At 38.0% G+C, this 25,438-nt stretch overlaps 1 protein-coding gene across 8 annotated transcripts in view; it reads left to right on the top strand.

Moving 5' to 3' along the window:
- Nucleotides 1–23,624, top strand: part of PTPRK (protein tyrosine phosphatase receptor type K) — a 380,307-nt gene extending 356,683 nt beyond the window's left edge. For all 8 annotated transcript variants that reach the window (XM_041469934.1, XM_041469932.1, XM_041469928.1 and 5 more), the window contains 15 exons: nt 329–513; nt 2,240–2,327; nt 3,140–3,216; nt 5,816–5,852; nt 7,655–7,752; nt 8,477–8,593; nt 9,325–9,479; nt 10,594–10,729; nt 12,574–12,723; nt 13,290–13,463; nt 16,052–16,183; nt 16,411–16,536; nt 18,527–18,690; nt 19,895–20,030; nt 22,354–23,624. In XM_041469934.1, coding sequence (XP_041325868.1) covers nt 329–513; nt 2,240–2,327; nt 3,140–3,216; nt 5,816–5,852; nt 7,655–7,752; nt 8,477–8,593; nt 9,325–9,479; nt 10,594–10,729; nt 12,574–12,723; nt 13,290–13,463; nt 16,052–16,183; nt 16,411–16,536; nt 18,527–18,690; nt 19,895–20,030; nt 22,354–22,407 — 1,829 coding nt within the window. In that variant the 3' untranslated portion in view covers nt 22,408–23,624. The remainder of the gene's footprint in view (nt 1–328; nt 514–2,239; nt 2,328–3,139; nt 3,217–5,815; nt 5,853–7,654; nt 7,753–8,476; nt 8,594–9,324; nt 9,480–10,593; nt 10,730–12,573; nt 12,724–13,289; nt 13,464–16,051; nt 16,184–16,410; nt 16,537–18,526; nt 18,691–19,894; nt 20,031–22,353) is intronic.
- The last annotated feature ends 1,814 nt before the right edge of the window (nt 23,625–25,438 follow it).

Here is a 25,438-nt window from a genome sequence, read left to right as displayed (position 1 = left end):
TTGATATGTATTAGCCCTTAAAAACTTACTTTGGTTGATAGAGTCTGGAATTTCCAAGTACATTTATGTCATAAAGTTTTGTAGTGTCAAATAAAATGCCCCTCAGACATCTTTATTACTGGATGAAGGACTGCAAAGTTTTGTATGTGTTTGCTGTTCAATTCTTTTATGTACTTCACAGTATTTATGTGCTGGAGAGTAAGTGCTTTGCTTTCTCAGAAATTAGAGATGTTTTTGAAGGAAGAGGTTCAAAATAGATGTTGATAGGTATAGCAGCAGGTTTTACTGCCCTGTGGGTACATAATGCACTGATTTCTTGCGAATACAGATGAAAATCACAGTGCGACAGCAGAGTCCAGCCGACTCCTGGATGTCCCTCGTTATCTCTGTGAAGGCACAGAATCCCCATACCAGACTGGGCAGCTGCACCCTGCCATCAGGGTGGCTGATCTCCTGCAGCATATTAACCTGATGAAGACCTCTGACAGCTATGGATTTAAAGAGGAGTATGAGGTGAGATCTCCAGTGGTGGGGCTTTGCTAGGAAAAATCCCTTTGAAATGAGCAGCCTTTTGTTTGCATTGTATTGCAGAAGGATGGAACTAAATGTCATGGGTTTAAGAGAAAAACAGATTAACAGGCAAAAGATTCTTATATATGTAACCCAAAAGTGAAATAGTAAATGGAGTCAAATGGTTTGGGCTTCTACAGCTGCCCGGTAGAAAAACCCTGTGTGTTCCCTAGGGTATAAAAAGAATCTTTTTGACATATTGTAAGAAGTTGCCACTCTTTTGTTACTGCTCTTTAGTGGAAATGCTGTAATTAGTTATGTGAGCTATTTTTAGTGAAGATCTCCTGGTTTAGGTTAAAGAAAAGAATTTAACCTGCCTGGTTCTCCAAGAAACATTGACTGGAAGCACTCTTGTGATTTATTTTAGCATCTCAGTAGGGCAATACTGGGACTTAGCTCCAGTTGAGAAGCAGTAAAGAGATAATAAGAGTAGTAGTGTCTTGAAGTTCTAATTAAACTTGCCTGAGCATGTCTACTTACAACTTTAACGTTAAAATGGAAGAAAGAAATTCCCAGCCCTGGAGGTAGAAGATGAGTACAGATTCATTTCGCTTCTGATCTCTGAATCTGTTGTGATTCTTTGGGATTAGAATATTAGGCAGGACGCACAGTAAAGATGGGAATGGGACTGCCAAGGTTGCTCACAGTACAGCTAGGTTTACAATGAGTTTTCTCTGAGTAACCAATCTCTTCTGACACAGTTTTCAACCTTCTCTCCTTTCTGCAGCTGTCTCTACTGTAAACATAAGAACTGGAATAAATAAATGTGTGGTTTTTAAAAGAATACTATGCTCTTTTCCTCTCTTTTACTTAAACATGCTTTGTTATGCTCTGCCTAACTTCAAGGCTAAGACCGAGTGTCAGCCACTACTGGGGGGAGGGTGGTCCCTGATGCCGTATCAGGTGTTCTCCTGCTTGCTACTTCTTCTATCTCTATACATGACATCTATTTCCTGCTTTGGGCTTCTCACTGTGCATTAAAGTTCTGATTCCATGGCCACTGTGTATTTTCTGGAGTTAACTTACCCAGGATAAGAGATCATCTGGAAGGAAGGAATAGCATAGACCTACAACAGCAGTAAAATATCTACGGACAATGAAGAGAAAGCCATGGAGAAATAAAAACTGCTTCTTTCAATACTGAGAGATCAAAGTCTTAAGAGTTCAAAAATGTAGAATAATTTTGCTAGTGCCTAGAGGGAGGTATATGAGGAAAGGCAAAAAGAACAACGAACATTGGCAGAGGAGAGTTCCTGGTGTCTCTGTAGGAAGGAAAGTACTAAGTAATGCGGAAAGCAATGTAATGCTGTAGTAAACAGGCTCTATATTACACTGTCTTGTAAGAAGAGTGATCAGTCTCTCTGTGATTTCTCAGTTTACTGTCATTCCTCCATAGCAAGGATGTATAAGCAAGTTTAGCCTTCCAGCAATTACAGAATTTGAAATCCCTGTGGAGTTCCTCAGTGAGTTGCCTGTTTACCGGTAGCAGTCAGAGGGACAGAGGCTCCCTTCTTCTCTAGATATTTCTGTACCATGGCACTGCCTGGGTGAGCAGGGCAGGCGAGCAAAGCTGAACTTACTTTATGGTGGGGCAGTTCTTTTAAACTGTTATTTTTGGAGAAAAAATTAATGGTCAGAATGTTTTCTTTCGGAACATTTTTATTTATAGAGTTTCTTTGAGGGGCAGTCAGCTTCTTGGGATGTCGCTAAGAAGGATCAAAACAGAACAAAGAACCGCTATGGAAACATTATAGCATGTGAGTATCGGTGACCTCGGTTTGAGCGATAGCTCTACTCGTGTGTTACTCGGGCCGTGCTCTCTCTTCCTTTGCAAGTCTCCGGTGGCACAGCTGCTTAATACCTGCAGCAGAGAAGCAGAACAGTGCCTTTCTCAGCTTTTTCTTTTTTGTTGTTGTTGCTCTTCACAGTTCAACTTTCTTCCTTTTATAACTCAGGCTGAATTTCGCATTTGCATCTCTGTTGTGCAAGCTGTGGTAAGCATATATCAGCAACACACTGGCACTCATTTGGATGTCGATTCTGCTTGTTTGCAATTTGTATTGTTTTACCCATGCAATGGAACACGCAGGAATCACCGTGCCCGAGAAGTCCCTGAATGGGTAGAGTTACCTCTTCATCGATTCCCAAGTGCATTGCTAACTCCTTTGTCTTGATTTCATTAATGTCTCAATATGAACTTGAGCAGGCTTGGGGTGGAAGTGAGGAAACAGTAATCAGCATTTTTGGTTTTCTAGATTACCAACAGTGGAGCTGATGTTGAAAGGGACTTTGAGCAAGTAACCTGGTTTCTTTGTGTCTTTTTAACCACTTGTGACAGTGCCAATACCTTTCAGGTGCACTTAATGAAATGTAGTGAAGGTTTTTTGAAGTAATTGCAGACCTCAGACAAAATGGTTCTTTGAATTTCTGTGTAAACAATTTGTATTTAAGGATTGTAAATTGTGAGGCGCTTATGCCAGCTGATTTTGGTTTTCTAGATGACTTACCATTAATATCTTTCTTAAAAATCACACTTCAAAAAGGCTCCGTAACCACTTGGTTTTTACAGATGACCACTCCAGGGTGATTTTGCAACCTGTTGAAGATGATCCGTCTTCAGATTACATTAATGCCAACTACATAGATGTGAGTGGAATGCTCAGCTTTCTCCCTCTCAATTTGCCAGCTTCTCTATGTGAAATTATTGCATGTTATGCTACAAAATTATTGAAAGCTTTCTTTTATTAAGAACAAATGTACACTTTCCTTGTTCTACGTCCTAGTACTCACTGACATTGTTGTGCTTTCTTTCACATCTGACTTTGGTTTGGGCTGTAGATTTGGCTGTACAGGGATGTAAGTACCACTATATGTGAATAACAGCATCCTATTGTAAATATTTAATATAGATATTGTTATTAATTACTTTCTTCTTCTATTTTTATCAGTTGATAACTATGCATGCCTCATCTAATTTATCTCATCTGTTCCTTTAAAAAATTTCTTTTCTGTGTGAATATTTTTTGTACCTGTTTTGACAAGATAATTTAGCCTTTTAGCTTAGCCCTGAATATTATTGGATGTTAGGTAACTCAGGCGAGCCTGTCTGTTAAAAAGAATTTGCTGTTCCCATTTTTTCGTGGTCATTTTGGCCACTAGATTTTCTTTTCCCCTTCCCATGTATATGTAAGAAGCTAGATAGTATGCTGTGCTGTAGTTGTTTTAAAATATACCTGTGGAGTAGTCATAATATGTGTTTAGTAAAAAAAAGGAGGGATAATGACATATGTAGGTTGGGGGGAGGTTTGTTTGTTTTTGACAATGTTTTAGACAAGCAATATTTAGCTGGCATTTGCTTTAAGGTGCTAATTTAGGTATTACAAAGTATATACACAAAAACACACACACACACACACATATATATATGTTCTAACACTGAAATTTCCTCACTTCTGCAAAAAATCTCTAAAGTTTGAAATTCCATACTTTAATCAGAATACAAATTAGTTTATAAATTTTAAAATCTGTTCCAAATTTTACCAGGCAATTTGACTAACACAATATGACTTTTCTCTAATCAACACCTAAGGAATAAACAACTTGTTGTATTCAAATTCATTCCAAAGCCATTTGAAAGGTAGTGAAATAGCTATGACAAGTGTTTTTGAAATACATGGCTTTGATTGTTTTTCTTTATAATTGCAACTTAGTAGTTTTTCCTGACCACTTTTAGTTGATAAGTTATTTGAGACCCTTTTGACTTTCCAGGATATAAAGATTTAGCTCCGGATATATTTCTGTCTTTTTTATTTGGGTATTTTAACATGGCAATATCTGTGAAATAATAAGCCTGTGATATTTTGCCTGGGGCCTTAAACGAGAAAACTCTTACAGATTTTTAATAATTCCCTGAGGATATTGATTTTCTTATTTAGGAGTGAATTGAATCTTATTAGAAGCAGGCAAGAAAGCTGCAAGTTAAAACTGGCATTTTACAATTTTTAAGTGACACTTTTATCTTCTTCTCAAAAACATTACTGAGTGTAAACCTGTCTAGCACAGGCTCTACTTCCGTAATTTTAAACTGTGACTTGATATTAAGGACTTCAGGAGAAATTCTTTCATCATTTGATGCAATTTTGGTCTCCTGTAAAGCCAAGAATAAGATAGTCAAATGTTTTTTTAGAAGCCCCAGAGGAAGGTGCTTTCACTCTAGACAGGATAATGAAGCAGTCTGAGGAAAAGAATATAAACTCCTTGGCTACACTGAAATCCTTCACTTTAGTAGCATCTTGTGAATACTAGGAATCCAAGGGCTTGTACTCCCCTGTAATGCAATACTTCCAGCAAGTGGCCTAATAAAACTTAACTGGGAGAAAAACTGGCATTATGGACATTTCCACATTGTGAAATTCAGTATTGTCTTCTCACCAGCAACACTAAACTTTCTTTCCTCTTTGTAGCTAAATTGCTGGCACTGATCAAAATATACTCTGAATTATTTCCTCAATAGCAATATAACATTATAGCTCTTTGTCTTGTAGTTTGTATGTGGACAATTAGTGCTGCTAGCATTGGCATAGATCCAGCTATCTGGAAAGGCTTAGTTGTGTAGGATTATCTATTTACCTATATATATCTGTGTGTGTGTGTGTAAGACTGTGTATATACTTGTGTGTATCATGCCCACTGTAATTGATGCACACTTTGCGCAGTCAAGCACATTTCACTGCAGTAGGACCTTGATTCTGTGCACACACCAATGTGTTTGTCCCCATTAGTTAGGACTGAGGCACATACCTCTTGGTGCCTTACAGTGATTCTGTTTATGAGAAGACAAAAGGTGTGTGTTTTTTCATATTGGGAACACAGATCAGCTGTGAGATAATATGGTAGCAGAGAATTTTTATTAAATTTTACATAAAAGCCCAAATATATACAGCTAGAGAAATAATGTCAATAGAGGACACATTTTTAGGTGCAAGGGACCAATCTAGAGTACTCCTTCCTGGTACACTACAATGTCTGTTCAAGTCAGATGTTCTTATTTTCATTTTATCTGTTGTCATTCAAACCTTTTCAATAATAACTGGTTTTTTAGGTTTTGAGCTTCATGCTGCTCTTAAATATTGGTTTGTTCTGAAAATGTTGTCTAGATATAAGGATTCTGTAGTATCCTTATGCTTTTATTTTCCACTCTCTGTTACTAATATGGTACTCAAACCAACTTATATTGCTATTTTAGGGATATCAGAGACCAAGTCACTACATTGCAACCCAAGGTAAGGATCTGCCAGCTTTAATCAAATCAAGCAATTGTTCTCTGTAGAGTTCCACAGTTTTGGTAAAATAGGAGTAGGAGAAAGTAAAGCATACCCAGTATTGTGAGTTGTCATCTTGTCTTATGGTAAATTAACATAGTATGTTCAGGTGGAATGTGAATAAATTCAAAAATTGCACTAATGAATCATGTTAATTAGCTATTGAGCAAATCTGTCAGTGATAAATTCAGCTGATAAAGTCAGAACCTACTACCATGATTTCCAATTATGAAGATGAATAGAGAAAAGAGACATGGACAGAGAAGAGAACAGTTTCAACCTGCCTTGAGGCATTTTTCTTTCCGTATTACAATGTTTTATTTTGCTGTCTACAACTTAGTCCAGGATGCAGTGAAGATAGTAATGATAAATTAAACTCTTTCAGAAAATCTGGGTAAAGTAATGCCAGAGGACAAAGACTCTTTGTACAAAGGACTGAGGCAAATCTTTATCATATAACACCCTACTAATAAAAAGAGGTGCTAGAGAAAAAAAAAGAATTCCTATTTTTTTGTTTGTATTTCTGATAGAACTCCTCACAATAAGGAAAACCAAATAGATTAGTCTAAGATTGCACTTGAAATATCAGAGGCTATGATTTAAAGTAAAAATAATCAGATTTAGGTGTGCCATTATTTGGTCTGTCAGCATAATCAGATAGCTGTCTGGAAATATCCTATTATTTGTCCCTCAGTTGACTGTAAGTGCACACAGAAAAGTCAAAGTCAAGACTTATTTTAAAGCAGGATGCTTAGAGTTGTGACCACATTTGTTTTTTATTTTTGGGTAAGTGCTGCCTAAATAGGTCTCTACATGGCATTAAGTCTACATTTGTATTTTACTTCTGTTTTACTGTGCAAATCATTGCACATTATAGTGTGTAAAGGAGAGAAAAATTTATTGCTGCTTTTGTGTGCAGCCTTTGATCTAGCATATGAAAGAATGTGTTTGAGTCTTCAAATGTGGCACTTGAGGTTAGTGGTGTGCTTGGCAATGTCAGGTTTATAGTTGGACTTGATAATGTCAAGGGTCTTTTCCAGATAATTCTGTGATTCTATGTCTGTTATATACAGTAATATTTATAGCACTGCTGGATGGAGGTAAAGGAGCTGTTTTGGAGATTATTGCAACAGGGTAAATGCCTCTGTCACTCAATTGAACATGTCTCTGCAGCAGAGCAGGAGGCAAAACTTAAACATGTGCTTCTCATTTGCCTCACAGAAAAGTACTTAAGTTAGTTTAAATACACTTCAGGGGGAAGTGTCTGGCTCAGTGCCTACTTGTGCATCCATGCTTGCCAGGAAAGCAGATAGTAAGTGCAGAGTATCTGTACCAGCACCGTCCTGCCTGATACTTCACTCTGGTACAGGCATCTCCTTGGTGAGCACCTGAAGAAACTCATTCTCAACTCATTGTATTTAACAAATGTAAAACAAAACTGGAAGTGTAACTGTCCACACAATCACACATTGCTTTGTCGTTGTAGTTCTCAAGCTACTTCTGTCATTTTGCTACATGAAACACCTGCCATTATTTTCTTTCAAGTGGTAATTCAGTTAAATTGAGAATATCCAGCACTGGTTAGAAGTAACAATATAATCTGGAAACCAGCACAAGGGCATGATGATGTGGTTTTACAAGGTTTTCTTCTCTGAGCAAATGTGCTCACATGCATCAGCTCTGAAACACACTGGATTTTATTCTTAGCATTTGCTTTGACTGTTATGTTTTTGCAGAATATTACCTGGAATTTTTTCTTACAGGTCCAGTTCATGAGACTGTTTATGACTTTTGGAGAATGATATGGCAGGAGCAGTCAGCTTGTGTTGTGATGGTGACAAATTTAGTGGAAGTTGGAAGAGTAAGTTTTTGGGGTTTTTTGTTTTATTTTTTTTAATGCTGCAAGCATAAAGAAAAAAACTGCTGGCAAGACATACTAGGGGCAGAATGTAGAAGGGTCTTGTGAAGGGCAGCCCTGCATCCTGAGGGGGCAAGGGGAAAGAGTCCAGGCAATGTTGCAGTTATGGTATTTTCTAAAAGCAACTTCTGAAAACTGATGCTGTGTTGCTTTCATGCGTAGTGGAAAATTGTCTGAATCCAAAATTCATATTTCATCAGAATAGATTTGTATAGCATTGTTAATTCATAGCATCACTCAAACGAGAAGAGTAGTAGAGGAAATGTGCTTCTATATCAGTGGCTAGAAATCAGCAAATTATTTACGGTTTAGCAGTAACAAATACCTCAGGGAAGTCTATAAAGTATCTGGGATTACTTGCAGCAGTTTGATTATGGGTACAAAATGCATCACAATTTAGCATAAGTGGAAATATATTCCACAGCTCAGCACTAAAGAAAATACAAATGCTCATTTAGAAGTGAATGGCACCTAAATGCAGCCATGTAAAGCAGTGGAAACTCCTTGTAGCTAGTGCTTAACTTGACATAACCGCTACTAGCCATGACAAGCTGCATGAATGCATGGTCATTTTGGAAATAAATGCGATATAATGCAGTACATGCAGTACAGTTTCCTCAAGCTTTTCTCTTCCCTTGGTGTAAAATCATATCCATTTTTTATTTAGGTCAAATGTTACAAGTACTGGCCTGACGACACTGAAGTTTATGGAGACTTCAAAGTGACTTGTGTAGAGATGGAACCCCTCGCGGAATATGTTGTCAGGACCTTCACGCTGGGAAGGGTGAGCACATTTTGAAAGGGCTTAGCAAAATACTGTTTCCTGGTAGCATGGAGGATGAAAGAGGCTATGCTGATGTTTCTCTGTAACACCAAATCCTTCTGACTTGTTAGCTGGGCCACAATGTAGGCAGCCTTACCTTACCATGGGAGTTATGCATTGCATCAGCGCTACCCAAGCATGCATCTCACTGTGGGACTTTGAATTTCCCCAGAAATGTCAGCTGCTGCCGTCCCCCTCTGAAAGTCACCTCTTCTCCACAGTCACACTTCTGAGCTAAACTCAAGTACCAGATTATGAGTCATGCCTGCTGTTCATCCCTTAGCCCTCTGTTCTGACCGCTGCTGAGTCAATCTCAATCAAAGGACAAATTCTGTGAATACTTTATGTGATACAGTTGTGGTCTTGTGCTAAATCATATTTGCCTTTAAAAGTAGCAGGCCCTTTCCCTAGTTAGTTTGAAAATCAATGTGAAATGCATCGAAGTCTATTAAAAAAATCTTCAGTGCAGCAAAACTAGCATAACTAATGTCTAAAGTAAAAATTGCAAACTTCAAAATTAAAATAACCCAGTGACTTCTCTAAGCTTCCTACGGATCATTGCTTTAAATAATTGATGAAATGATGAAAACTGCATGTAGATGCTATCAATATGTGTATCATTATTTGAGCCAGATAATATCTAGTCTATGAAATACTTTGAATTTCATAACCTTTTTTTTTGCCTTTTGCAGAGGGGCTACAATGAAATCCGTGAAGTTAAACAGTTTCATTTCACTGGCTGGCCAGATCATGGCGTTCCTTACAATGCCACAGGACTGCTTTCCTTTATACGAAGAGTCAAATTGTCTAACCCTCCTAGTGCAGGGCCTATTGTTGTCCATTGCAGGTGTGTACCAAAGGTGTAGATTTGTATTTTTCACAACTGTTTGTATGGTTATTTACAGCAGTGTCTTCTGAAGCATCTATCATCTTGAAGTGCTCTGTTTTCATTTTTCCCTTTTTGAATTGCCTAACTCACACTGCTGTAGGATTTGGCAGACTGCAGCAATGTTTGAAAATAACAGGATTCTAGTACGCTTTTCTTAAATAGGATAGTCTGAGATTTTATTTTTCCTGCAACAGCTGCACCAGCTAAATCATGATACTCCGGGCTATCATTTTAGGTAGCCTTCAACAATTTTGTGACAACATATGAGAATGAGTGTAGATACATCTGCTTTGATAGCTTGGTGTTGCATATAATGTCTGAACAGATTATTAATTTAAAGCAAAGTAAGCAAGTAGATGAAGAAAGATGGAATTAGGTTAGTGGCAACAAATACAGAATGTTTCTCCTGTGCAGATTTTGCAAGGTTATGTTGTTGGGGCACCATCCTTTGACAAAGAGAATTTGCTTTCCACAGATGCTTGATTTACCTAAGTGTTTTAGTCAAATGTTTAATTACATTTTGTAGATAAAGCTACTCAGCCTTTACAGATTATAATAATTCACTGTGCAAAAATTGTCCATAGCTTTATGTAAAGCCAAAATAAATCTTAAGTGAATCTTCTGGATATTGTTAAATGTGCTGTCTGAACAACCTTGGAACTTGCCTGGTAAAACATAAACTTGAGTTTCTTATTGTAATAGATCACTTAAAAATCGTTCCTAGTCTTATTAAAGAAAAAGTAGATCTATAATATTCTGAAGTGCGTAAGTTTAATCAATCTTCAGATTTCAGTTAAACTAACTTTTTTTAATTTAAGTATTGATTTGGGTGATAAAAGGAATAATTTTTTTGTTGTTGTTGTTACTTAGCGTATCAAGTGTGATGGAAAAATGTTGTTTTGAACACATCAAAAGATTTAAAGGACATGATGAGAAGGAGAGAAGATAAAAATTAGATAGTGGCTGTGATAAAAAGTTGAATTATTTTGTAAGAATGCTCTCAGTAATCGTTATAAAGTTTTTAGATGTTTTTCTGGGGCTATTCCTAACAGTATTTACTGATTCTTGTCAGTGCTGGTGCTGGACGGACAGGCTGTTATATCGTGATTGATATCATGTTGGATATGGCAGAAAGAGAAGGTGTTGTGGATATCTACAACTGTGTCAAAGCTTTGCGGTCCCGGCGCATCAACATGGTACAAACTGAGGTACAGCAGTCTGCCTTTGAAGCACCTGGTGCTTTTTGGAGCCTTCTAGGTCAGAATTTCACTGTGACTCTGCAAAGTGAGCAGGTGGTGGCCCTGTCAAGGGGCTGCCTCCATTGGGAAAAATTGCTGAGTGTAAAAGCATCCAGAACCAGGGTGGTGCAACAAATCTGCCAACTCTTGTAGTCTTCACAGAAACAAGTGCCGTCCTAACTAGGTAACAAAAGGAAAGAAAGAAGGATTTTTTTCAGGGAAGACCTTAGATTAGGCATGTCTGGGATGTCTCTCCCCAGCTCTAGTATTAGCAATCCCACTATCCTAAAGGTACAATTTCAGAAGGCTGACACTTGTTTTAGACATTCTTCAGTCACTTTATATATAAATTTACTGGTGAACTTTATGTCCATTTCACGCTCTCTTTCCAATTCTGTTTTTGTTTGCTTTATTAACCTTGCTGCGAATATTTTCCATATTTTTACTCTTGGTCTTTCAACACAGCTTCACAATAAAACCATTGCCTTAGGAATGAAGTTCTAACAGCTCCCACTCTGCCACCAGAGTACCACTGAGCTTCCAAAGAAACACTGATGATTGGTTTATATTGGTAGATTACCTGAAGTGGTTCACCACTTCTCTGTCCTGCCCTCCATAAGAACATGTACCTGAGATGTTATTTCACCTGTGACCTCATGGAAATCTCTGCAGATGGCAGCCAAACATGTCAGTGTAATTTGGTGCAGTTTTTATTTCGTGCTGCAACCTATGCCAGTTGAACAATAGATGGTCCTGGTCAACTACTGCTGCTACGGGCCCATTAACCTTTGGGAAGTGCATGGGATGGAATGTTTCAGTGTGACTGCTTTAACCCTCCCAGTTTAATCTGCACTTGCATGTGAATTAACACATCTATTGTTATTCCTTCCTCTTCCTTTTGACTGTTACCTATCACCTTCTCTCAGAGGTTCATACTTGCATAGCAAAACAAAGATGTCATTGCATCAAGTTCTTGTGATGGTCATACAGTCAACAGTGATGCCAATAGCTCCATAGCTCTATGTGGAAGGCTGTAGAGCCAGAAGATGACTGTGGTCCTTGGACATGTGGTGCTTTTACAGGCACATGTTAAATTTTGTGCTCATAAATTAAGAGCTTTTTTGGTATTCACAATAGCTACGTGAGGCTGGCACAGTTCTAGAAAAGGTTTACATCTATTACTCTCAGGGTGAGTAAATATAATGGGCATTTTGTGTAAAAATTGACAGGAGGCCTAACTGAAGTAGTAATGCAGTTATCTAGGACTCAGGCTCTCTCAAGACAAGTTAGTAAAAATGGGAAGAATTGGTGCTTCTGTTGGAACACACTGGAATTTATTACTGGCCTAGAGCCAAGTATGAGGCAACTGATGCACTAGCTTGCACATGCATAAGGAGAAGGCAGCATGCCAAATACTTGCTAATCACACTAGTAGTGCTTGAAGCAATTTGCACTTTCTGCTAACATCAGAAGATTGAAAGCTATTAAAAAAAAATTGATAAAGCAAACAAGCCTTTGGCATATGCACAGAAACCCACAAGCAGTACAAGAAAACTGAAAATCTCATCTTAAATAAATTACTCTCCCTGTTCTGTTAAGTTTTACTGAATTTAAATTGGTCCTGGAGAAAACATCCTTGTTCACTGCACCCCAATAAGAACAAGACTGTTTGTATTAAAGCACTATTTAATGTATTGATGGACAGTACTTTGGATGGGTTTAAGAGTGTGCAATAGGCCTGTTTATCCTAAAAGAAGGAAAGATCTGTTGGTTTTAAATGGCTACAATTTTTGTTTCTTTTCCTAATTTGACAGGAGCAGTACATCTTTATTCACGATGCTATTCTAGAAGCTTGCCTGTGTGGAGAAACTGCCATTCCTGTCTGTGAATTCAAAGCTGCTTATTTTGATATGATTAGAATAGACTCTCAGACAAACTCTTCACATCTCAAAGATGAGTTTCAGGTATTCACAGCTTCTACTAATTCTTGATGTGACAACAATTTTTTTGCCCCTAGATACATTTAATTTATTTTACGGAGAAGGTTTTTCATATGACTTTTATAGCAATTGGTCCCTCACTTTTTGTCCACAAAATAAAGCACCCATGTTTTTGTGCTTTGCAAAATTGTTGTAAATACATAATATCCTCCTTTTAATAAAACTGCAGTAAATATCTGTCTGAAATAAAGACCAGTGAGTAGGAGCCAGAGAGAGTTTTGGCTTGCATTTGCATATGGAAGGCATAGTTTTTTAGAGCTCCAAAGAATCCTCTTTATTTTATTCCTTTCTGAAGGGATGGTGTCACGTGGAATATGTTCAGTAGTACATGGAGTGCCTTTAATACTTGCAGCTTCTTTGCAAAGCCCAGAATGTCCAACAAACAGATAGGAGCTTGAGACATTCACTAAAGTCTTCTTGCTAATGCCTCATGTTTTCTCATATTGCAATATTTTACAGTAAAACTTGAGGTTCCCGAGTCCCATGTGTGTTAGCTCAGCGTGCTAAAACAAGCGTCCTCTTTTCCTTAGACCCTGAATTCCGTGACCCCTCGCCTGCAGGCAGAGGACTGCAGCATCGCCTGCTTGCCAAGGAACCATGACAAGAACCGCTTCATGGATATGCTGCCACCTGACAGATGTCTGCCTTTCTTAATTACTATTGATGGGGAGAGCAGCAACTACATCAATGCTGCTCTTATGGACGTAAGAGACTACCTTCTTTGTCTGCATAGTGTGCCGTGGAAAGCTCTGTAATGCTGTAATTGCTGGTTTAAGAAAGGGTAATTCTGTTGCTGCAGTGCCCAATAAAACAGTCCTAATGAAAAAAGGTGGGGGGGAGGAGGTGAGAAGCCCCACCAGCTTGTGTTTTTGTTCAGAAGATTAGTTATCTGTATTCTTTGGCATCCTTGTGGGACCCTCTGGAAATCTCACCTTTTTAACATCATTATATAAAGATCTAGTGTCCAGACTTCCATATCTCAAATCTCAGCAGGATCTCAAAAATCTACTGTTTGTTAGGAAGTAAATGTTATCTGTCTGAACATGAGGTTACTGTCACTATTTCATAAAAAAGTCTTTCTATACTGAAGCAGGAGCAACAGAGGAAGAAAAAATTGTTTTCTTGGCATGTTTGAGTATAGAGTATAGGATTGGGGAGTTTGTTGTTTATATTTTGAGTTGCAGCTCTTTAAAGTTGAAGTCTGAGTAACAGAAGTACTGTCAGGGGGAAAGGTGAATTAATGGGGAAAATGGAGTTGAACCTGCTTATATATGTCTGATCAATAAAGCAGTTCATGTGCTGCCAGACATCTTCCTGTGCCTCCCATTAGCATTTCCAAAGTTAGGTCCTAAAGCCACTTTTACAGTGAATACTTAAATAAGTGGCCTGATTTCCAGGAGCATCTTCCGTTCTTCAAAAATGAAATGCTATCAGAAACTGCCATGTCAAGGAGAGATGCTGAAATAAAATGGCAAATAGCAGCAGAAATCAGCAACACTGATTGATATAGTCATCCTTGAGTTCTGCCTGAGCTAGTGCAGAAAACAAACTGATAGCAAAATGTAGCCCCTAATCTCACAACCACCTTATTGTGCCAAAAAAAATAGAGGAGTAGTTTGTGTAAGACCAATGTATTAGGGTGTCACTGGGGGCTGAACAGGTGAATTAGAGCAGTGAACAGAATTCTGGTAGCAAAAAATTGTTTAGAATTGCAGTTAAAATGGCATTAAGCACCATTAAGGATAAAATTGATGTGCTGTGAACCACCCAACAGAGGTGCATTGAGGAGTGTGGTTTGGGGTGAAAGAAAGGCAACACAGGCTGTGGGGGGCAGGAGGACTCTTCAGTGTGCAACAGCAGGTAGAACATGAACCAAGCAATATATTAATGGATCAGCAATCAGAGGCAAGTTAATAAAGGCAGAAATGGTAGTAATAAAAGGAAGAACAACAGCAGAAATAAAAGGTATTATATTACAATGAAGGCATACAACAAGGTTATAAGTAAAAGGTTAAAATTTTGGGTAACACAATTTTTTTTTTTTGCCTTTTCTCTTCTGGGCATTTCTTTTAAGACTAATTTATTCAGAGAAGAGGAACTACTGGACAAGAAAAAGGGACTTTCAATAACAAAACAAAAAGAGGAACTTACCCCTTATCTTTCTTTTGAGAAACACAATAAATTATGGGAAAGAGGGTTAGGAAAACATCGGCTAGAACTTGTTTTATTTCTTAAAAGTACAGGGGAAGAATCAAAATTGGTTGTCCCTCTGTTGTCCCTGGGCAGTTCTAGGAAGTAGGACATGAGCTGCTACTACCCCAACATCCTTCCTGCATTAGAAAAGGTAACAAAAATCTATATTAAAAAAATCAGCAACTTCCTTAATCTCTTGTCAAGCAAGTACTGATGCTAAAGACATTAACAACAAGTTATTGGAAGGTATGTCGATATCAGGCACATAATGATCCCTTAGATCAATCTTCAAATAAGCAAGCTTCCATAGCAAAAGTGGTTTATCTGCCCTACCAGATCTTTCTCCTTGGTTAATTTACTTTTCTATGGATGGTTACAAATTGCCTGCAAAAGACTTCTGATCTCTCCTCTTCTGCTTGCTGCTTATAATACATCTGCAGAAGGAAAGTAGCCCCTCCACTGTTAGTTGCATCTCAGTTACTGTGCAAGGCTGGGAGTCCCTATTTGCAGTTGTGTATAACACAGCATACAGAAAATGGAACCTTCAGTCATGGCAGGAAATAGGATTTTGCTGTTGAACTGATGCTTTCTGCTGGAAATGGGTCCCAGTGATCCCAAAAATCAGTTCTGTGGGCGTCCCTGTGGCTGTGCACTGTGAAACAAGAGTTTGGGGTTGAGCTTAGTCCCCAGTTCAGTTGCAGAGTTCACATAAAACCTGCTGTGGAGAGGGTGATGACCTGAGACCTCTGCACCCCTCTCTGCGTCATTGGGTGAAGGTTCCCTGCTTGGCTCCTGGACACAGTGCCTAGAGCAGAGTTGCCTAAGCCTCAACTCAACAGAGCCACAAAGAACATCTGCAGTGCCCAGAGCATATCTGAGTGTAAAAACAGGGCTTGTTCTGTAACCAAGAATAAGGCAGACCTGAGCAGAGGTCTCTTTGTTTTTATTGGAGATGATAATATGTTTTTAACGTTTACATCCTCAGTGATATATGAAGTAACTGATGTCACACCTTTGTTACATTTTTATGTTTTGCTCTGTTTCAGTAGAATTTAAGTACTTTTAAGTTAAGTACTAACAAAGTTGTTTGCCTTTACAGAGCTACAGGCAGCCAGCAGCTTTTATCGTCACACAACATCCTTTGCCAAACACTGTGAAAGATTTCTGGAGATTAGTGTACGACTATGGCTGTACTTCTCTTGTGATGTTAAATGAAGTCGACTTAGCACAGGTTAGTTTGGAGCTTGAGTTTTCATGTACCGTCACGTGCTTTAATCACTCTGGATTTACTACATGATGAAAGTATAGAGCAGTGCAGTGACTTTACAATTATTCTCTGCTTTACAGAGAATCAACACTAGTTGCTCAGTAAAAGTGAGGTGAGATGTCTGCAGTGGAATAAGGCAATGCTCAAGCTGTAATTTACCATTTAACTATGCCTGTTATGCTCTGGCACAGGGTTGCCCACAATACTGGCCTGAGGAAGGGATATTGCGGTATGGCCCCATCCAAGTGGAATGCATGTCATGTTCAATGGACTGCGACGTCATAAACAGAATTTTCAGGATATGCAATCTAACAAGAGTAAGTATTATTGTAACAATATATGACAGAAAAATATGTTGTTTTTCATGCTCCCTAGGCTCTTGTGCTTTTTAATTTTGAATAATAGTAAAGTACTAATGATCATAAGATGTTACCCAGAAAAGTCAGTCAAGCATCAGTATCTAATACTGATTTCTAGTACTTTTCTACATCTACAGTACTTTTCTGCAACAAGCAGAGAGAGCTTTGAGGTGAATGGATGTTGTTCTGAGGCATTCATCCCTGTTGTGTGAGAAGTATTCTGTTTGTTTGGTGTACAGTAAAAGAAATATCCCTGTATTGAACGTGCACTGACAGGTATTTAGTTAGTAGCTTTGGTAAGATGTTTTCTGTGGTGAACACGAACAGAAGCACCGAGGCTGATTATACAACCAGCACCTTCTCAGCCTAAGATGTGAAAACCGCAACAGGAAAGGCAGACTGTGGCACCCTGCAAAGCATGGTGTGAAAAAACCCTGAAAATTCCTCTGCCTCTAATGAGTTCTGCCACCACTGTGCCTCAACCTACAATTATCATCTTTTTCTCAACTTCAGTAGCAGTGGCAGTCTTGCATTCTTGTCAGCTCTTTCATACCTTAGACCATCTTATCTTTTTACTGTCCCATAGTGTTCCACACTCTTGCAACTTCTTCTTAAACCCTGCTTGCCATACAATGTTTCCTCTTTAGCTCACCTCTATGAATTACTTATTTATATTGCCCACCACAAAGCCTGACAGACGCTTGTCGCTTGTGCCACCAGTCTACGTACAATTAACCAGCAATCTCTATTTTACTTACCACAACTACTTTTTATCTTCCATCCAATTCTGAACTTATCACAATTTCTTTATTGTATCTTGATTGTATCTTGAGTGTATCTTGAGTATATATTTAACTCTCATTAATCTTGAAAGATAACTGTGGGGAAAATTAATTACCATGTACACAAAGATCTTTCATGTATTTTCTTTTGTTTTTGTTTTCTTTTATTTTGGTCACATTTTCATATTTCAGAGGGCAAAGATCAGTTTTCATGTGGCTAGTATTTTACTCTTTTTTTTTTTCTTCTTGCTTATATTCAGAATTACAAAAAACATTTTCAGCTCTTTTTGGAAACTACAGGAAACTAAGGTGTGGGCACACTGGCAAATATTACGCCATAGCGCTTTTTTCTTGTATTTTGAGACTTCCTCTTTTTTTTTTTTTTTCTTATTTCATTTTTTTCCATTTCTTCCCTTTTTATGATGCTTTGATTTTCTACTCTTCTACTTCTCTTTGTCTCCTGTGTCCTTCTGCTCATAAGCCTTGCTTTTAAAAATCTCTCTGCTCTGTTGTTACTTTTCTAAAATCCACATTTCTACTTGTCATCTTCAGCTTCAAGAAAGCAGATAGAGTATTTATTCTTCCTGTTATTGAGGCCTTTCTTGTGACAGTCAGATTCTATTCAAAGCTCTCCCTGTGTCACATCTAGCACGTGGAAGGCTCAGAAAGTGGCAGCAAGGCTGTCATAATTATCATCATCTTGCACAAAGGGAAGACTTCAAGGACAGCAGTCATGTTTGTGCAGCAGTATTACTCGTTAATTTATAATGGGGTCAGTTCATGAATAGAAGCCAAATGTATCTCTCTCTGTTTCTGGGAGTCTAAGAATTTAATAGTGATGTTTTAAATTGATTAGTGGTGCCTAGCAACCTTGGCACATAGAATCTATGGAATCTAGGGTATTTTTTGATTTAGAATTCAGGATAGGTTACATTTGTGATCGATATACTGTGATGTGGTCTTCAATACAGTTCCCTTTTTTACCTTTCCTGACATTTTCCTTGAGCTCAGATGGTAGAAATTCCTGGAGGCCCTACTTTGCAATGTACACATGTTAGAATCTCCATAATATAAACACCTAGGTTTCGTGTTAATTTTATACTTTGGTTTTCTAAACCAAGATGTAAAGGTACCATTTTGACCTAAAGCTCTTTGATTTCCCTCAGCCACAAGAGGGCTATCTGATGGTGCAGCAATTCCAGTATTTGGGATGGGCTTCTCATAGAGATGTACCAGCTTCCAAGAGATCCTTCTTGAAGTTAATTCTCCAGGTTGAAAAATGGCAAGAGGAATGTGAAGAAGGGGAGGGCCGGACCATCATCCATTGCCTGTGAGTAACTTGGAGAAAGTCAATTGCTGCTCTTCAAATAAATTCTTATGCATTAGTTCTTGGTTTTAATTTAAGCAGTGTTCTTATGGATACCTTCTTTTGCACCTGTGCCTGTTACTTTTCTAATGAAAAAAAAAAAAAAAAGTACCACTGCCTACCACTGTAGGCTTTTGTTCAGCTTTTAGGTTTTTCTGTGTCAGGTCAAGGAACAAGTATTTTGAGTGTGATTCTACAGTGATATTGTGTATACTGTAATCTGTGCATAATAGCATGATTTTCAGGTGCAAGACATGTACAGATCTCTTTCTTCTGTCTGGTATCAGTAAGGAAGTCTTCTATAGTGAGTGCCAAATAAGGGCTTTTTGTGTCTCTTTTGCACAGAGTGTGCTACATTTTTTTCCCAAAAAGAAGACTATGGGTATATGAAATCTGAAAAAAGCTCTATTGCAGTACACGATACTAAAACTATTTTTGGTAAATGGCTGCTGGCTGCTTACCTGATACTTAAATGGGAGCTGGTTTGGGAGTTTTGAAACTTAGGATGGCATCTTCTTCTCCCTAAGCAGAGAGTAATCAATCTGTCTCCTTAGTCTGAAAAAAAAGACCTCTGTTTAAATGTTCAGAATTAACTAGTGACCCATTTCTGCCTACACCACTTCAAAATGAATAAGAAGAAATACCTATCTTAATTTCTTTGAAATTAGATTAAAATAGTTCAGAAGTGTCCCCAAAGGTCAGCAAGTTATTAAATCAGTGATGTCTTAGCATATCTGGTTGAATCATCCTCATATCATAAGTTGAGTGTCTTTCCAGAAGTAAGTGGAAAAGGTACTTGGCATTGAACTTGTTTTTATTATTTCTAACATCCTGCTTGCCATTGAACTTAAACATTGGGTTTTTTTTTATTTCTAATGCATATGTAATTTAGACTTATAGCACAGTTGGGCAGCATGATGGACTGTAAGGGCAGAATTCAAAAGCAGAAATTGAGAGGAAGGTCAGAAAAAGCAAATGTCTTAGACCAAACCCACTGGAGCTGCAAAGAGATTGCTAAAGTCTGGTCTCCCTCTGGGACTCAGGAATCACTCATGCTTACAGAGTGAAAGAACTGAAATGGATGCAGTTTTGAAAGAACTGAAATGGATGTTTTGGATGCTGTCTTAGGCCACAGTGGCACTTAACTCTCTCTTTTCCTTGCGTACAGAAATGGCGGTGGCCGGAGCGGGATGTTCTGCGCCATCGGCATCGTGGTTGAGATGGTGAAAAGGCAGAATGTGGTGGACGTTTTCCACGCCGTGAAGACCTTGAGGAACAGTAAGCCCAACATGGTAGAGACTCCGGTAAGCACCATCCCCACAGGGTTGCTGCAAACAGCCAAGGAGCCAGAGGCTGCCTCGTTGCATGAAATATATTTTCAGTCCTGTGCCCACAAAAACTGCAAACCTAACGTGGGCCAGAAGAAGAAAGGACAGCTATTGAGTGTAAATGCAAGTCAGCATTGTGAGAGGACAGGCTTAGCATTTTATACTACCTTTCTTGTCATGGTTGCACGCTTTCCACAGAAAGCATTCTGAGTTTACAGAATACACTTTAATCTCCAAAAATAACCTGGTCTGTTTGAAAGGAAGTTGCAGCAGGCTGCACTCACACAAGCTGTCTTGAAATTTTACAGAGCAAGGCATTTCTCCTTGGTAGGATTAAGCTGTGAAGTACAGATTCCTAGCGGGATCTGTGAATATTTTGCTCCTTAATAAAAACTGCTGCTTTGAAAGTTGTATTGAATACTGACAATCTTTGTTACTCAGATTTGCAGTAGTCAAAATGATACCTCAGAACTTTAAAATCAAACATTTGGATCTAGTATGTTGCAAATGAATATATAAAATCATTTAGGTTGGAAGAGACTTTAAGATCATTGAATCCAACAGTTAAATAATAAACAATATAAACAATAAACTAATGCAAACAACATGAGCCTGAATTAGCAAAACTGCAAGACTAAATATCCATATGTATGTTGCCAGAACTCAAAATGACCTTAAATCTTCTGGTTAATCTTTATGCATGCAGTATGAGTGCCTATCATTTGAATGTTTGCCTCTCCAACAAAAACTTAGGTCCTTAAAATATTCTTCCACATGGATGTTTTTCCTTTTTGTAGGTGAATGAAAGGAGGTTATATAGTGTTTGGGAGTTCCTGCCATTTGAGTCTCACACTGCCAGCTGCCAGTGTCACTTTTCAGCCAGATGGCTGCCTACAGCATAAAAATCAGGGATGCCAATTGAAATTAAAAACATGTTTTAGTTAACGCAATGTGGAAATTGCTTCTGACCCTGTGAACTTGCATATTGTGCAAAATGGCTGTATCTGCCTCTTCCTATATTCCCCTTTTTTCAGGTGTCAGTGTTTGCTTAATGTCAAATAGCTTCTGTGGCATGATTCTCTTAATCATAGTGCATCACTTCCATCCCTTGCCAGCATTAAGAAGATGGTTAATATGTTAACAAATAGAACATCCTGTGGCAGCAGTGACACTGGGCTAGGTATTGCTGCTTTTGCTGCAAACGCTTTGCATTCTCCTGTGCCATAGACATCTGAGACACAACATATTGAATTGCTGCCTGGTTTCAGTTCACTGCTGTCAAGAAAACAGGTCAGATCACATGGAAAATTATTTGTGTCTCTGTAAAGGGAGGCCGAGGTAAATTGTGTTTGTTTCTGATAAATGCTCTGCAAACTTATATTGCATTTCAAAAGAGTCCTGAATTCCACTACAGCTTTACACTGAAGTTGCTATATTTTTTTAGTTATGTATTTGTGCTGTATGGATTTTTATTCAGAAGTCTTGAACAGCAGAAGCTGTTGAGTTGTTAGTTAGAAAACAAACCAGGAAAACCACTATATAGCAGTGTCATGTGCCCTACATTCAGCAACAGGATCAGATAACAATGAGCAGCACAATAAAGCCTTTAAGATATCCCCACAACTTCCTGTTAATGTATCACGCTGTCTTCCTGTGAAAACAAAAATAAATCACACAGGCAGATTTCATTTTTCAAGTCATAAGGACAATAGACATCAAATTAATTTCCTTGGTTTTATTTCTTCTTCCTCTTCCCCTCTCTTCTCTCCTTCCTCCTCCCTGTCTCCCAGTATCAGCTCTCAACAGCAGCACTGTTAAGGAGAAATAATAACCACAATGAGGTTTTGAACTTATTTTTTAAGTGTTCATTTGATCTTTTGGATGCCACATCAACGGGACTGTACCAATGGGCTCTGAACACGGAGCTGCTTGGGGTCCTGCACCAGTTACTGCTCAGTATCAGCTAACTCAAGTACAAGTGGTGTATCAGAGTTAAGGTACTTTCACTGCAAGAATGCTCTGACTGAGAGGAGAGCTTTTCATGTTTGATAAACCAGTTCAGAAGCTGAAAAAATCAGAGAAGCACATCATTACTTTCCATGGTCAGGGTCCTTTTCCCCTTCATTGGTTAGGGTGAGTTTTTAAATCAGAGTTGGTAATATACTTGTGTAATAGGGGGGAAAAATAGAAAAGCCAAGCCTGTCTAGTTTACTAGTTAGCAAAGAATGTTCTTGGTTATAGATACTGCTGCTAAGGCTTTAGATTTTAATGTAACTTCTGTTTCTGTTCCCCCTTAAAGGAGCAATATCGTTTCTGCTACGATGTTGCACTGGAATACCTGGAATCCTCTTAGTCGGAAAGGATGTGATGAAGTTCACCAAAAATATGAATCTCAATAAGCTGTTTTGACAACAGTTCTTGATCCTGTGAAGAAAGATTTTGGGGGAAGAGGGGGGTGGGAGGGATTTTAAATTTTAAATGCAAAGTATTTTTCTTATGAAGTTGTGTATCTTAATAAAAGAACTCAATCTGTTTCTATGCTTGTATACAGTATCAACATTTAGTGCCACATAAATACTATTTAATGAAAAGCAGAGTCAGAAGAGGTTTGCGCAGATTAGGACCTTCTCGTGTATGTATATGCAGCCGTCTCTCAGATTCAGTAGAGCGACCATCTGTTGCATGTATCAATATTTCCTATATGGTATTAATTTTTTTTCTTTTTGATACATTGTTAAAGTACAATAACAGTGCAGATTGATAGTAAGGTTCATTCTTTATACGTTTCAAGTGTTGCATATATATATTATATATAGTAAAAGAAAAACTGGCTTATTTTGTTTTAATGTGCAATGATGGCTGGATCACATAAAGATCTTTATAAAGAAACTTAAACATAAGCCAAAGACTCAAGTGTAAATATGTCTATATGGAGAAAGCACATGTATTTATTGTTTACTTGCATTCCTTTTTTGATGGCTGAAAAAAAGAGAAGAATCATTTTTCTTGAAGAAAGCTTTTTTTGCTGAAATCAAGTGTAAACAATTTTTGTAGTTTATTTTTTGTATGTTTTAGTGTAAGTAGAAGACATACTTTTTATGCATAGACCAAGAAACATTGGTATAGTGGTTTCGTTGTGTACATGCTTGTGGTTCAAATTCATGTAAACAACTTGATTATAGAAGGTCTTTAAGTACAGGACCAAAATATAAACATTTTCCTGAAAATGTATAGTTTTTCACAGTTGCATTAGTTAAGTACTGATAAAAAAATATGTAAGGAAGTGCACACTTTAAAATGGCCTTGCCTATGACTTGCACAGTATTGGAAGAAATTTTTAAGATCCATTAAAAATTGTATAGGAACCAATTGTTTTAAAAATATTGAAGCACAGATCAACAGGAGAACTGTGACACAAATAGATGGGTCTGCATATGCCCTTCAGGGTAAAGAAGTATTTGTTTAGGAAATTGTAAAATTAAGCAATGTTTAATTTGATGTTTACAAACATGTAAGCTTTGCTTCCAAGAAAGCAAAATTTGAATAAACCAATGCCAGATTCTGATTATAGTTGTGGTGTACGAAATATTACTTTGCTTTTACTTAGCTTGCTTCCATTTCTTCACAAAGTTTTCTCTGTGCTACCAGCTAAAATTATTCCAGTCTCTTCTTGGTAATTTTTAGAACAGACAGTAAAATGCGTGGTGCTTTTAAATATTCTGTGAAGTAAGAATGGACTAAATTTTTATTTAAAGATTATTTATATTTTTTTTTCCTACTTTGATATCCTCTCATTTACTGTCCTCTTTAAGGAGTCATTCTTGTCTGGAAGACCAATATATTTGGATAAGGAAAATCTCAAAAGGAAATTGTGTTTTTCACCCTGGTGCTTCAGGGAGTATGTCATAAGACTCCATGTCATCTGTACGTCCTAAATATCTTCCTTCAGATACATGGAATTATCCATTCAACGCTATAAACAGCAGAGAAATGTTTAGAGAAATGCTGCTTCTCAGATTTTTTTTAGTGCCTCCATCTGTACTGCATAGCTCCACCTCTTTCAAATCTAAACCACTTCTTTTATTTAGGTTTGGGGGGTTTTCTGGTGTTGTTTTTTGTTTGTTTGTTTGTTTGCTTATTTGGGGGGGCGGGGTTTTTTTGTTTGTTTTGGTTTGGGTGTTGGGTTTTTTTGGGTTTTTTTGTTTTTTGGGTTTTTTTGTTTTTGTTTTTTTTTTTTTTTTTTTTGTGTGTCGCCTACTGCTAATTCCTAGTTATGAATGGCAAGGTAAATAAATAAGGTTTGAAACATTTACAGGGTCTGGCTTCTTAATACTCAAATTACCCTTCTTTTTTCTTCTGCCATACTGGAAAGTGGAGTATAAGTTACATGCTTTGCAACATTCTTAGCTTTCCCTGTGAGGAAATGGCAAAACTTTGGCAGTCAAAGTGCTGGGTCTGTTACCTAGAGCAGACTGTCTGATCACCACATTTTGTGGAAACAACATGCCTGATGCATCCTGCCTGTTAGATGTCTGTCTGGTACTAAATGATTTTGACTGTGGAAAAATCTTCCTCTGTTGTCTGAGAGGATGTTGAGAAGACTAGTCTAGAAGTCTAGATTAATTTTGTGACAGAAGAGATGAGTATCTCTTGGTGTTGTGGAAGGCAAAAACCACATTCTGCCAGTATGATATTTATGTTTTGGGTGGAGTTTTTCTCATGGAGAGCTGCTGTGTCTGGGGTCCATCCTCATCAGAATTTCATGATCCTGGTTAAGACCTTTAAGTCCAGTTTCCCCTGGACATTAAGCATGACTGGTGCAAGCTCCACTATTAATCCTGGCATTGCAGCATACTAAGCCTGCAAAAGGCTCCTCCTTGGGAGCATCCCCCTTGGCTAGAAGAGATTATAGCTGCCACTGGTCATTCTGCAGAGGGGAACTCTGCCAATGTTCAAGTACTCTGGGAGTCGTAATTTCTGTAACTGTTGCTGATTGTGGTGATCTAAAGAGCTTTTGCAATAGCTCATGACTGAAAAAATTCTGGGAAATTCTTCCTGGCAAGGTCAGGGAAAAGTATGCAGAGGGAATATGGTATGTGAGAAACAGATGACAAATATCATTCTCCAGTAATGGCATCTTTTGACGGTCTCTTAGGCAAAAGATAATATTAGAATCTGATTTTTAGTACAAAGTCAGAAGAGACACACTGTTTCATTGTACAGCTGTTTCCCCAGTCTCACCCAGTGTAAGCATATGCCAGCTTTGTTTTCTGAGGGTACCAGCTCTGTTACCCCAGATGAATGCTGCTCCAGTATCCTTTACTTACACCCATGCAAGACAGAAGAAAGAGAAATGAGGGAATTGAAACCTCACCCAGGCAGAA

Source organism: Pyrgilauda ruficollis, unplaced genomic scaffold (assembly GCF_017590135.1).
Source record: "Pyrgilauda ruficollis isolate IOZ18807 unplaced genomic scaffold, ASM1759013v1 scaffold24, whole genome shotgun sequence".
Classification (NCBI taxonomy): Eukaryota; Metazoa; Chordata; class Aves; order Passeriformes; family Passeridae; genus Pyrgilauda; species Pyrgilauda ruficollis.
The sequence above is the reverse complement of the archived record's forward strand: the minus strand, read 5'-3'. Positions and strand labels throughout refer to the sequence as shown.